Here is a 14,835-nt window from a genome sequence, read left to right as displayed (position 1 = left end):
ATACTGCCTGGGTGATGAGTGCACCAAAACCTCACAAATCATCACTAAAGAACTTACTCATGTAACCAAATACCACCTGTACCCCAATAACTTACGGAAAAAAAAAACAGTGTGAGATCACAAAAAAATGTGAAAGGTTTAGATTAGTTAAAATGTATTTTATAAAATCTAATGACGTCACTAAAAAACAAGTTAAATGAGTATGAACCTAACAACTGAGCATCAAAATATATGAGGAAAAGAACTGATAGAACTGAAAAGAAAAATAACCAAATCCACTATTATAGTCAGAGACATCAACAGTCCTGTCAGTAGTTATAGATCAATTAGTCAAAAAATAAACATGAATATATATGACCTGAACAGCAATAAACTTGATCTAAATTACACCTGTAGATTTCTCTGGTCAACAGCAGAATAAATATTCTCAAGCTTACATTGAATGTTCACCAAGATAGACTGCATTCCAGGCCATAAAATATACCTTAACAATTTTAAAACAATAGAAATTATATTGTCTGTCTACAGTGGAATTAATTTAGACATCAATAATAGAAAGATAGATAAAAATTCCCAACAATTTGGAAATTAAACAACGCACTTCTAAATAACCCATGAGTCAAAGAAGTCCCCATATGAGTTTATAAATATTTTAAGTAAAAAATAAAAGTACAACTAATTAAAATTTGCAAAACTCAACTAAAGCAGTCCTGGGAGGGAAAAGTATAGCATTCAGCATATATTTAAAAAGTAGAAAGATCTAAAATTAATAACCTAAGATTCTAGTTCAGAAAATTAGATAAAGAAGCACAAAAAGCAACTCCAGACTATGTATAATCCATGAATATAGAGACATATGAAGTATGGCTATGTTTATATTTGTTTTTCTTAAATACACAATGATGTGGTTCTTGACATTTTATAACCCACAATGGTTGTCTTAAATATCACAGAAATACTGTAAGATCTAGATCTCATTTACTATAAACATTGCTTTAGATTACTATGAAGTTCAGGGTATCAGAATTTGAGTGAGTATTAAAAACTTAAAATAATAAACAAGTTTGCCTTTGGAAGTGATACACCAAGATCCTAATATTTTCATAATTTTCCTTATATTAATTTTACAATGAAAGAATAAAAGTGGGTAATGTAAATATAGATAAAAGCTTAAAATAAAAATGTAAATAATAAAAAGGAGTATAAATTTATAACTGTGACAAATTAAGTATAGAATTTAAATGTGTCACATGTGGACTCTAATATCTTCTTATAAATTTAGAAGTCTAGGGGAATATAGTACATTTCTGTTCATCTGAACTAACAATTTAAAACAATCTCTACAGGAGGAGTTTACTAACTAGTTTTTATGTATTTTAAAGAGGCATTTTTTCATAAAATAAACCTTGACTAAATTAAGCTGTTTTCTAGGATCCAAGTTGCAATAAAAAATACAGATGAAGTGTGTGTGTGTGTGTGTGTATATATATATATATAGTACATGTATTTGTATATACACTATATATGTGTATATATACGTGTGTGTGTGTGTATATATATATTTATATATATTTATTTATGTCAGGAGCTGCACTTTGACATAATGGGCTATTGAGTAAAAACATGTATATAGTTAAAACTTTTACTAAGGATCAATTTGACACATTGAAGTAGACATCATATGAAATGAACCTCCATGTACCCTTCATAGAGTTTCAACAATTATCAATTCATGAGACTTGTGAACTCACCCATTTTCCAAATCCATATCATTATGAAGTAAATCTCAGATATCATGTTATTCCATCCATAAATATTTCACTAAATCTCTCAATGATAGAGCTTTAAAAACATATTACTTTTATTAAAAAAGTTGATTTCTTATTATCTTTAAATACCTTATCAGTGGTCAAATTTCCAATCGTTTGTCATAAATGTCATGTTTCTATTTTAGTTTGAGACAGAAGTCAAATAAGGTCCACATTTTATGATCAGTTGACATGTCTCATATTTCTTCAATATCTATATTTTCCTTCTAACTACATATTTGTTGAGGGAAACAGGTATTTAGTCCTACAGAATATTTCTCCATCTGGATTTTGCTCATTGCATTCCTGTGGTATACTTACACACACACCTCTACCCTCTACATTTCCTATAAAATAATCATTAAGTTTAGATTAAATTCCAGTAAGATTTTGGGGAGGCAGGTGCTTTACAGGTGATGATTCATGATCACTGCTTAGATCCAATGAACTAAGTAGGCATTGCATACTATTTATATTCTAATTCTACCATTCTTTCTTCAATTACCTGGAACTTTTGCATTAAAAAATCCCACTCTCATTGATTATTCTTGCTTCTTTTTCATGTTATCAGGTTTCGAAATAATGAACTGATTTACTAATATTCTTCAACACTGAATAATTAGCATATTTAATTTTAATTTTATTTTATTTTGTTATTTGTTTTGTTTGTTTGTTTGAGACAGGATCTCACTCTGTCACCCAGGCTGGAATGCAATGGCACAATTATGGCTTACTGCAGCCTTGGCCTCCTGGGCTCAGGCAATCCTCCACCTCTGCCCCCTACCTCTTCAGCCCCAGTAGCAGGGAATATAAGCATGTGCTACCACACCCAGCTAATTTTTGTATATATACTTTTTTTTTTTTTTTTTTTTGAGAGCCAGGACTTTGCCATGTTGCCCAGCTAGTCTCAAATTCCTGGGCTCAACTGATCTACCCACCTCCCCTTCCCAAACTGTGGGGATTACAAGAGTGAACCACTGCACTAGCCCAGCGTCTTTTAAAGTATCATTATGACTTAAAAATATATGATAAACATTGAAATTTTAAAATATGTTATTTTTGTTATGTTGGTCAAATTTTCCCATATCTGAGCAATGGGAGCCTATTCACATAGGCTAATTTTTTTTTTTTGGCAATCATGTATTTTTATATTTTTCTATATTTCTTATATGACAATACGTTTCAGGATCATCTTGTACATTTTCTGTTCCAGACCCGAAGTCAGTCTTTTTTCTGAGATCTAACTCCTTTTTTTCCCCTCTCTTTTTGAAAATACCATTTAGGGATCACAATCTGTGTACAAGTGGTGCTTTCTGCTACTGAGTTAGTCATTTTTTAAAACGTATACAAAGCTCATAAAAAGTGTTTAATCTGTTAACACAAACTGTTAGGAGTTACAATATAAACTTTGAAGCTATATCGAATAAGTGTACCAACTATATAACTTAAATATCCTAAGTCTTTGAACGTATGTGATTTTGTAAAAATTTACCGAAAATCTTTGACAACAGGAAACAAATATTTTGGAATTCACCAACTCAAATCGAATTTTATTTTTATCCTAGATGAGATTATTTATTTTAGTGTATGTGTTTTACAGATTAAGGGACTTATGCACAAATGGAATAACTGATTTTTCTGAATGACGGTGACACAGTTCACATTTATGTAAATAAAATTCCATATCTTCTTTATCCTACACAAATACTCCTTTCAGTTCACTCTGCTGTGCAACCTTATACTATTTTTTTCCTTTACTTTAAAATCTTGAGTCTCATGAATTCCTACACAATATAAAAATGTAAAGACACAACTAGGCAACATTGTTTTTCCAAGGGGTGTATATTAATAATGAAGGGAAATGTCATAATTCATTACTATCAGAGAGTTGTTTCAAGTCTTTGAAATAGGTGCCCTTTAGCCAATTGTTTTCAAAATGTTTAGCCTTGAAATTTGTTCAAATAAAACTTTAAAGCATCCCTTAATATGACTTCTTTGAACTTTGAAAATCTCTTCGAAATATCAACCTTTGGAAATCACTTGGACCGAACATTTTTCTCCAATCATGTTAAAACTCCTCTAAAACTTCTCACAGCGTAACAATTCTAGAATGGAAACACTGAACAGAGTTTTTTTCTTTGTTTCTGAAACTTTTATTAATTTCAGTGAGCCTCCTATCAGGACAGAAGGAATACATTTTGTCCCTTAGTTTTAACTTTTTCAGTGGCAGAAAATTGCTTCCAGGCATATCATTAAATACTGGTGTGCCTATTCATTTTCTCCTGTCACCAGAAGATACCACTTGATACCTTGTCAGTGCTTCAGTCTCCTTTCCATTCAACATATGATTAGCTAAGAGATGGGTCAGACAGATGCAGCTACGTGAAATTATACAATACGTGAGGCATCACCACTGATTTTTTTTTTGCAGCCCAATAAATCAAACCTGTGCAGCAATCTCTATTCTATAATTATCATAATATTCTGATGCCCTTGTGTATCAGAAAATAAAGGGCAGATACTTCCTGTCAATAAACAGATCTTTTCCAAGTTTACTTCTTAAATCTTTACAACTGTGCCCACATAAGGCTAAGGTGTTTAGCCTCTGGGGACGAGTATCATTATGGATAATGCCAAGTACTGAAAGGAATACATTTAATCAGACAAAGAGGTAAACCTATTACATTTTGAAATTTAAGCCATTTTCTATATTTGTACTTTTTCATTTTAAAAAGTGCTTTTTAAATTTATAGTGCATACATTGTCTCTAATTTCTAACATGTGAAGGATATAATTACAGGCTGTCATAAGAAATGTTTGAAATGGATTAAATTAGAGGCCACCACTACAGATTCCTTTAAAAATATTCTTATGCACAGCAATTGAAATTGTGAATGTTTGATTTATTCACCACTTTAAAAAATATTCTTAAAAGTATATTTGTTTATGATACCTGAATCATTAGAATTCACATAAATCTTTTCTATATTAATACTCATTTTATATTTTGCTATTTTCTTTGCAGATGTGAATTACTAGCATTCACTGTTAGGGTAAAGGAAGCCAAAATGTTTTAAATAAAAAACTTTGTTTCTTATATCTCTTAATTAATTTATACAATTTTAAGAATAGGTTTTCACTGAAAGATTATGCTTTTGAACTCTTTTCAAAATTTCTACACATTTATGCAACAAGAAAAATTTAAACATTTCCATCCTTTCGAAGTTGAGTCTGTACGACACTGAAATAATTGATTAACTCAAGAAAACTAGGGGCTTCAAGTAAATATGTAAATGAATATACTGGAAATCATATCTGAAAAAATATGTAATTTGACTGAGAAGCCAATCCACGAAAATGATCAGTCAGCTTGCCCAATATGAAACAAAGAGTGAGGTGGATATGTATTGACACATGAAAGTATAAAATATAATGATTTTGATGGTCATTTTCCAAAGTCTAACCTTATAATCGATAAAGCAAAAACTAATTTAGAGAAAAATGCCTTCTCTCAACTATTGTTATATCAGCAATTTTGACAAAGCACTTTCAGCAAAGGTATTTGTAGGCCTTTGCTTTAGAGACATATAGTTCTACTTGTTTTACTCAGAGTCCATCAATCTAATAATTGAAGACTAGGTTTTACTATATCAAATATTTCACTATGATGTTCATGGCAGCACCAATGGTCCTTTTCCTCATAATGCCTGCATTCTGGTACTTTGTCCTTGTATAATTCCCTCCCCTTGAGTGTGGGTGAGGCCTGTGACTTGCCTGTAACCAATAGAATATGGCCCAAGTGTTAAAATATCACTTCCATGACTACATTATTTTATACAATATGAGATTTCATCTTGTTTGCAGGCTCACTCTGGAGTCTCTCTCTCCCCTTACTGGCTTGATAAAATAAATGATGATGTTGGGAGGTCCATGAGGCAAGAAGTTGAGGATGGCCTGTGACACCAGCTAGCAAGAAGCCAGGGACTCTTACCACTGCAAGGGAATAATTTCTGCAATGACCTTAATGAACTTGAAAGCAAATTTATTCCCTGATATGGTTTGGCTGTGTCTCCACTCAAATCTCATCTTGAATTGCAGCTCCCATAATTCCCACGTGTTGTGGAGGGACCTGGTGGGAGACAATTGAATCATGGGGGCAGTTTCCCCCATACTGTGTTTCTCCATGGTAGTGAATAAGTCTCATGAGATCTGATGGCTTTACAAGGGGTTTCCTCTTTTGCTTGGCTTTCATTCTCTCTTGCCTGCCACCACGTAAGACGTGCCTTTTGCCATCCACCATCATTGTGAGGCCTCCCCAACCATGTGGAAGTGTGAGTCCATTAAACCTCTTTTCTTTATAAATTACCCAGTCTCTTGTATGTCTTTATCAACAGTGTGAAAGAGGACTAATACGTTCCCCATCAAGCCTCCAGATGAGAACCCTGTCCTGACCAACATTTTGATTGCAGCTTTGCAGAGGACCGAGATAAACCATAACTAGACTCCTCACCCATAGACACTGTGAGATAATAAATGTGTGGTGTTTTATACTGCTATACTTGTATGCAACTCTGAAAATTAATACGTGCTTAACTTTCATTTAAACTATGAAATATATTTGATAAAAAATAATATATTCATGTTTTGACAGAATAAATATCTGCAAAATAACATGTTTAAGTATTTTTTATTTTAATAAATAGAGTTTTCATTTCTGGAATTTATGTTTTATTCTGTTTTGAATATGTTTGGTCACTTTTATCACCTATTGTGTGTGCTCATATTTTTAATCCCTCCATTTATTTATTTAAGAGGTACTTGTTTTAAACTGTGTCTATTAAATTCAATATTTCACGTTATTATATTTCTGAGTTTGCTTAGTATTGTTTTTGATGGATCTTGTTTGTGATATTTTGTATTTTGTCAGTTTTCTGATTTCCTCCTGTGAATGCTCACATTTTCTGGAGTTTTTAAGCATATGAATTATTTGAGGTCTGTGTGGAAGTGAGTTTCTTTTTTTTTTTTTTAATTATAGTTTAAGTTTTAGAGTACATGTGCACAACATGCAGGTTTGTTACATATGTATACATGTGCCATGTTGGTGTGCTGCACACATTAACTCGTCATTTATGTTAGGTATATCTCCTAATGCTATCCCTCCCCCCTCCGCCCACCCCACAACAGGCCCCAGTGTGCAATGTTCCCCTTCCTGTGTCCATGTGTTTTCATTGTTCAATTCCCACCTATGAGTGAGAATATGGGGCGTTTGGTTTTTTCTCCTTGTGATAGTTTGCTGAGAATGATGGTTTCCAGCTTCCTCCATGTCCCTAAAAAGGACATGAACTCATCTTTTTTTATGGCTGCATAGTATTCCATGGTGTATATGTGCCACATTTTCTTAATCCAGTCTATCATTGTTGGACATTTGGGTTGGTTCCAAGTCTTTGCTATTGTGAATAGTGCCACAGTAAACATACATGTGCATGTGTCTTTATAGTAGCATGATTTATAATCCTTTGGGTATATACCCAGTAATGGGATGGCTGGGTCAAATGGTATTTCTAGTTCTAGATCCCTGAGGAATCGCCACACTGACTTCTACAATGGTTGAACTAGTTTACAGTCCCACCAACAGTGTAAAAGTGTTCCTATTTCTCCACATCCTCTCAGCTTCTGCACAGCAAAAGAAACTACCATCAGAGTGAACAGGCAATCTACAGAATGGGAGAAAATTTTTGCAATCTACTCATCTGACAAAGCGCTAATATCCAGAATCTACAATGAACTCAAACAAATTTACAAGAAAAAAACAAACAACCCCATCAAAAAGTGGGCAAAGGATATGAGCAGACACTTCTCAAAAGAAGACATTTATGCAGCCAAAAGACACATAAAAAAATGCTCAGCATCACTGGCCATCAGAGAAATGCAAATCAAAACCACAATGAGATACCACCTCACACAAGTTAGAATGGCGATCATTAGAAACTCAGGAAGTGAATTTCTATTTAGCACTCAAAGTGACTGAAAACAAATTCATCATATATTTTTCAAAGCCTATCTAGTCTCCTTATCTTTAATAATAATAATAAAAACAATAACAGCAAATGACACTTATGTGTGACATATGATGTACTGGATATTGCTTTTGGTGCTTTATGTGCATTAATGTATTTAATATTTTAAAAAACCCAATAGCATAAATATTATAATTATTTCCTCTTTGCAAATGATGGAATTTGAGATACAGAATTTAAATTATTTCCCTAAGGCCATATAGTCATTTAGTATTTGATCTAGCACCCACTGCGAGATTCAGGGTGTTTTCTTGATAAATATTTCCATGAGCAGCTAGTTAATGTAGTATGTCACCTCTCCCTTCTTTCCAGAGACATATATACATACATGAATTCTGTATCTAAGCTGTAACACATCATAATGATCAACAGAAACAAATTACACTTGTTATAAATCCTAAGTCCTTAGTTCTTACTGCTAGACTAATTAATGTGCTAGAGGTAATTAAATCAGCATAAATATCATAGTTGAATTTCATGAAAAAGATCAGAAAATGTTATGCCCATTAATAATTTCTGTAGCTATTCAAGCAAATATAATGCAATAAGGATAATTAAATCTTCTGCTTCAGGGAGCAAGTGGGTTTGCTTAAGAAACAGAAAAGAAAATATGTCTTTATTCTCTGCCTGAGGGATAATAGTGGAAAAACTGACTAGGTATATTAATCGGGTACTAGAAAGGGTAACATCTGCTGTTCTCTAAAATATCAGAGCTTTGGCTGAGGTAGAATTAACTGATTCATATCTAATATTGAATTATAATAACTTCCATTTACAACATGGTGGAAACAGGCTCTTTTAAAATTTTATTTTAGCTTTAATTTACTAACTACAGTTTTAAAAAATGCTTGCTACCTCAAAATGTACTAAAGATTACATTTTTGAAGTGCTTGGCAGGAAATACTTTAAATTATATTTAATTTTTATTTGCAAACTTGATTTTAATGGTGTTACTTACTCAGAGTAAAAGTTTGTTTTTTTCCTCCCATGGTTTCTCCATTGGTCTGAATCTGAATTATCAGTGAACTATTGGAGGTAGCAGGAATAAACATATAGGCATTAGCATGATGCATCTGAAATACCAAACAAGTTATACAGTAAAAATCTTTAATTATAATTCACAGAAAGCGGTACTATTTTTAATCTTTTAAGAATAAAGATGCTGCATTATTGGAAGCAATTACAAGAGAGGACTATGTGGTAGACTCAATTTTAATGCCTGCAAAAAGATGATAATTTCTAATTTTAAATATATATCTGCCTGCAAATTTACCAATCTACTGTAGTCTTACATACTAATAGAAGGAAGTTTTAATAAGCTGAACAATTCTAATTCTACCTCTCAATTTCAGGTTGTAAGTGTATTTTTTAAAATATCTTTCCAAAATTTAATTTTATTCCTATCTGCCCTCACTTTTTTCCCTTCCTGGGTCTCTAGGCTATGCTAATTTGCATATTTGAATTAATGCACCAAATAATGTTTGAAAGTCTAATCTTATTAAATGCCTCTAAATTCCAACACTTCTGCTAACTAGAGAGGCCTTATTAATTAATTCATATGTTATTAAAACCTCATGCTGGCTGCCTACTAGGTTGTCTCTGGGGGTCAAATGGACCAACTAGTTCCCTTAAAAAACCAGAGTGCTGAGACAGAGCAATTTATGTGAAGTCAGATCTCCAAAGAAGCTCATTTATCCACTAGCACAAGACTCCATGCATTCTAGAATTTACTGGTTGAATAATTGCTTAAGATTTGACAGTTTTTGAGCTAAGAGTTTTTCACCTTATTTTCCCACCCTTGAGTAAAGCTTTGTCACAAGGCAAGTTTAAAGAAGAGTGTCAGATAATTTATATGTACCATGTGCTACAATTGTACTAATGATGACAGAAATTCTTTGAGTAGTGATGGGCCTAAGAAACGGGGAAGGGAAATAACTGGTAATTAATTATAATTATATATCAAAATATGAATAGCAGCAGTTCCTTTCCATGAATAAAAATACAAATAAGATACCAGAGGCCTTATATGAAAGAAAATAAAACATGCCAAAAATACAGAAGTACTTACTATAAACTGCATAGAATATATATATATATATATATATATATATATATATATATATATATATATAGTTTTTTTTTGACGGAGACTTGCACTTGTCGCCCAGGCTGGAGTGCAATGGTGTGATACCGGCTCACTGCAACCTCCACCTCCAGGGTTCAAGAGATTCTCATGCCTCAGCCTCCTGAGTAGCTGGGATTACAGGTGCCTGCCACCATGCCCAGATGATTTTTGTATTTTTAGTACAGACGGGGTTTCACCATGTTGGCCAGGCTGGTCTTGAATTCCTGACCTCAGGTGATCCACCTGCCTTGGCCTCCCAAAGTGCTGGGATTACAGGCATAAGCCACCGCGCCCAGCCTAGGATATATTTAAAAAGTGTATGCGTCTGTGATTTGTCCTGTCTATTATATATAGCGGGGTCCCCAACCCCTGGGCCAAGGACCAGTACCGGTCCATGGCCTGTTAGAAACTGTGTCGCACAGCAGGAAGTGAGCAGTGCCCAAGAATTACCACCTGAGCCCGACCTCCTGTCAGATCAGCGGTGGCATTCAATTCTCACAGGAGAGCTAACCCTATTATGAACTAATATGTGAATAATCTAGGTTGCACTCCTTATGAGAATCTAATGTCTGGTGATCCGAGGTAAAAGAGTTTCATCCAGAAACCATCCTCTCTGCCATCTGTGAAAAAATTGTCTTCCACAAAACCGGTCCCTGCTGCCAAAATGATTGGAGACTGCTGATATATGGGACATAATTCGTAATGAACTGAAGTAACACACCACTACCATTTACATGACACAAGTCAGAATATTCTTTACTGCTCAGCATCAAGTAGGAGTTTCGGATGGGAGATAATTTCCATAGTTACCACAGGCTGAGAAATAGCAATTGGGCCAAGGGCTACAGTTGTCCTAATAGTTAATATTTCTTGCTCCCGAGGAAAGGATTATAGATGAGATGTTCTGAGTAAAACAGATAAGATGAAACATATGACCACTCTCCAAGAGGCTAGCCTTTATGCATTCCTGTAGTTACTGCCAAATAAACATTTTTGTGGACTATTATTAGCCTTAACCATTTGATGCAAGTCTCCTTACACATGAAGTTGCAAGAGTGAATTTGGAACAAGCCTAATTGCCCATCAATTATCAATAGACAGGAATTCAAGGACTCTTTTGCCACAGTCTGGATAGGAATAGCTGATCATAAGGCTTCTAAAACCACAGCACTTCCAAACCTGTAAACATGGGTGTTAGAAAGAGATAGTCCATTACAAGGTTCTTGTGTTTGTCATATTTGCTCAGTAATATTAGCCTACATATATGTATTTTTGCTTCTTTTAGTAACAGATGTAACACAAATTTCTTATTTACCTACAAAAGTTAATAACAACAGTTCCACATTACGTATAATCAGGGTTTCTTACATGGACTTGCTCTTCTCCCCAAACTTGAGTGGGTGTGTGGCTGTGTGTGTGTGTGTGCGTGTGCGTGTGTGTGTGTGTGTGTGTGTGTATTAAAAGTAAGGAGCAGGCACCCTTTAAAATTTGTGATATGCTTCTGAAAGAAATGCTCCAAAGTTGGCTAAATTGGACTGTCATTTTAATAATTATAATAGAGTGATTAATAGGACATTGTAAGTGCTGTTACAGCATTTGTTATACAAAAGAATTGTTGAATGGTTATTTTCAAAAATTAAAAATAGAAAACCAATATGATTATTGCAAAACTAACTACTGTACCTGCTTTACAAATGGAAACTCTTAAAGAATGTGTATTTCCAAGAAATATTTCAAAGAGAAATTTGGGCCTGAAATCATTTTATCAAATATGCCTTCTCTTAACCATTAATAATATGCTTTTCTTGTAGTTAGTAATACAAAAGCTTAATATCCAGAATTTACAGTTGGAATTAGCAGATATTGCTAGCATAGCTATACAAGTAGATCATTATTGTCATTAAAAATAGGACATTCTAACAGCTTGAATTTCTGCATTAATAATAGAATTATACCTAAGAAAATAATTACAGTTGGAAATTTTTATCAGCTTTTAAAATCATGTGTATCTCATGACTATCACATCAATGAAAATGCAGTTCTTTTACTATGCCAAAGGTAGGCATAAAATGAATTAAAACCAGTAATTCAGTTGAGAATAATATGGATCACAATATACTGAATCACTGGTGGGCCAACCCTGTACTGGGGCTTTGCATATAGTACACTATATACTTACACTATATACTTATTATAACATAAAACTAATCATTACATGTTATTACTACCATTTTAAATATAAAGTAGAACCAGGAGTTAGTAAGTGGTTAAAATCCTTGTTTAGGTTTTTGGTACACTCTTAACCACTATGCTACGATTTCATTCTTAGCTATACATTTAGAAGTTAAAATCATGTCTTCCTACAAGCATCTAATTTTTTTGTCCTTTCCTCATCATGAAACCTGCAAAAGTTTCAACCACATCATGATTTCAGGCTCAAAGTCCAGGATCTCATGATCTAGATGAACTCTACATGCAGTGCCTCTGAATCTACAGACCTACGAACTAAAAAGTCAAATAATCTGTCACATAATGTTAAAGAGAGACAACATAACAACAATAAATTATTTCATTTAAAAAGGGAAGAATAGGAGGTATTTAGCAGTCTCTTGTCCACAGCAATTCTGAAATCCCACTTGGCATTACCTGGGGCTAGGAAATATTCCTTGACTTAAAATTTGGGGGTATGACCACAGATCATTGTTCTCATCCTCTGCCTTCTGGAAGTTCATTTCTTTTTCATCATATTCCTTGGACAGTTATAAAGAGGGAATTGGTACATACATCTTTTTTTGGCAACCTGCTAACCACTTGTAGAAATCTGGAGACTAAGAAGTCTTTAGTAGAACTCTCAATCTCTTCTAGTCTAGATGGCAGTGCTTTTTTGCTAATAGAACTTTAGTTTTACAAGGTTATGAGTTTTCTATGTATTTTGAGGTCAACTCTCTTTGCCAAAATCAACGTCCATAATTCTTTCCAAATGCCTCTCTCTCTAGACTCAACTATATGTACTTTAGATATATTGTATTTTGATAAAAATACTACTTTAATCATTCTAGCACCACTTATCTCCTGTTGAAGAGCAAGCTAGTTAATTTTTAGAGACATGATCTACAAGGCATGTTAATTATTTTAGAAGTTTTAATGAAAGGTTTAATGACAACATCCTTCACTGAATATTTTTCCTGAGATGACTTTTAATGGTAATCCTCTGAATTAGGCCTTTTCCTTGAGGCTGTATTTTAATGGCTACACCTTTAATTTGGTGAAAAACAGTTTCATTTAGCAACTCTGCAATTCTGAACTGTCTCTGCTACTCCTAAATACTGTTTGCAAATTGGCTATTTCTTTTCTGATTCCATCGTTTCCTTGTAGTACCTCTAGATGTTTATCACATATATAATCCTTTTTCCAGTTGCAGGCATTAGTTGTATTAAATGTTTCAGTACTACACATTGTAAGTCACAATTTTTCTAGTGTCCTATGATAGTTTTCTCACTGTTCTTCTGGCCAATTATTGTAGTTTTCTTGTCACTTGTAGCCTTGGTCAAAATCATATTTTAGGTTCTTCTTAAGAGTAACGCCTAATTTCCTGGGAGCAACTTCTGCAATTGTCAGTTATGGCTATAGTAAAGTTGTATGCCATAACACCCCAAAACTCAATGAGTTGAAATAATCATTTATTCCTATTTATGTGTCTGCAAGTCAGCTAGCGTAGGTCTTCTGATACCAGCAAGGTTTAACTAGATGTAATTCCCAGCTACATATATAGTTTAGTCTATTCTGCATGCCTCATTCTTCTGAGACTAGTAAGCTTCCTGGGTTCAGTTGTTCTCATGGTGGACAGAGCACAAAATGGCAAGTTCAAACACGTGAGCACATTTCCATATTCTGCTTCAGTCATATTTTGCTAACACTTCGTTATCAAACCAAATTACATGGCCAAGCGCAAAATCAAGACATGGAAAAGTACATCTAGTGTTAGGATTTAGAAAGCCACATGGCAAAGATGCAGATACAAGGAGAGACAAAGAATTGGGTCCTAAAATATGATCTACCCTAGTGGGTCTGCACAGTGTTTTTTTTTTTTTATCGTAATATTCCTAGTAAAGTCAGGTTTGTATTTCTTTTTTTTTTTGTCAGATAGTCTACAGTGTTTATCTGTAATGACACTTATGGTAAAATCTTGATTAGCATATATTGGTTGTTGATAAGTCTGTTTAGGAAACTGTGTATAGAAAAATCTTAGTATAGGCTTTTAAACCTTTCCACTCCCTTCTAAAAGGTATTGTGAAAATTCTAGGATATTCAGGTCATGATGTCAAGCAAGTTGCCTCGATGGACATATGGCCTTCCTGGCATTATGTGAAAACAATCACCAAAAGCAGATGCCTCTCTACCAGCAACAAAGCGTGTACCATTTCAAACACAACTTCATCACATTGGTAAAGGCTTGATTTTACCTGTAATTGGGGATTATGTAGATTATTTGATCAGTCATGTGTGCCTTTGATCATAGGAGTTTTTAGACTACGTGTGTGAGGTGATCATAACTCTCAAGCAGTAAATATTTGTGTAAATAATAAAATCTATGCTACTAACTAGATTTTCACGACCAACTCTTCTGAGCGTGAAAAGAGAATAACATCTCTTAACTGATAGCATACTCTGGAATGTGTGTGTATATTTTCAAATGTTGTTCAGTTCTTCTGCTAGGTGGTAGACGAACATAAGAACTTTTTCTTGACCGAAAATTCTTGAATTTTGTGTAAAGTTCATCGCAAAAGGTAGTCTGGCCAGCATATTGCTTATATAAAATGCCTTT

General features: G+C 33.8%; 1 protein-coding gene across 1 annotated transcript; it reads left to right on the top strand.

Moving 5' to 3' along the window:
- Positions 1-2,461: 2,461 nt before the first annotated feature.
- On the top strand, positions 2,462-11,898 carry LOC134728922 (uncharacterized; the record flags this gene model as incomplete). Its single annotated transcript, XM_063596143.1, has 2 exons — positions 2,462-2,710; positions 10,157-11,898. Coding segments are annotated over 2 exons (624 nt in total), but the record flags the coding sequence as incomplete, so codon positions are not given.
- Positions 11,899-14,835: the final 2,937 nt, after the last annotated feature.

The sequence above is a fragment of the Pan paniscus genome, chromosome 15 (genome assembly GCF_029289425.2).
Source record: "Pan paniscus chromosome 15, NHGRI_mPanPan1-v2.0_pri, whole genome shotgun sequence".
Taxonomy (NCBI): Eukaryota; Metazoa; Chordata; class Mammalia; order Primates; family Hominidae; genus Pan; species Pan paniscus.
This window is presented reverse-complemented; position numbering and strand designations above follow the sequence as displayed.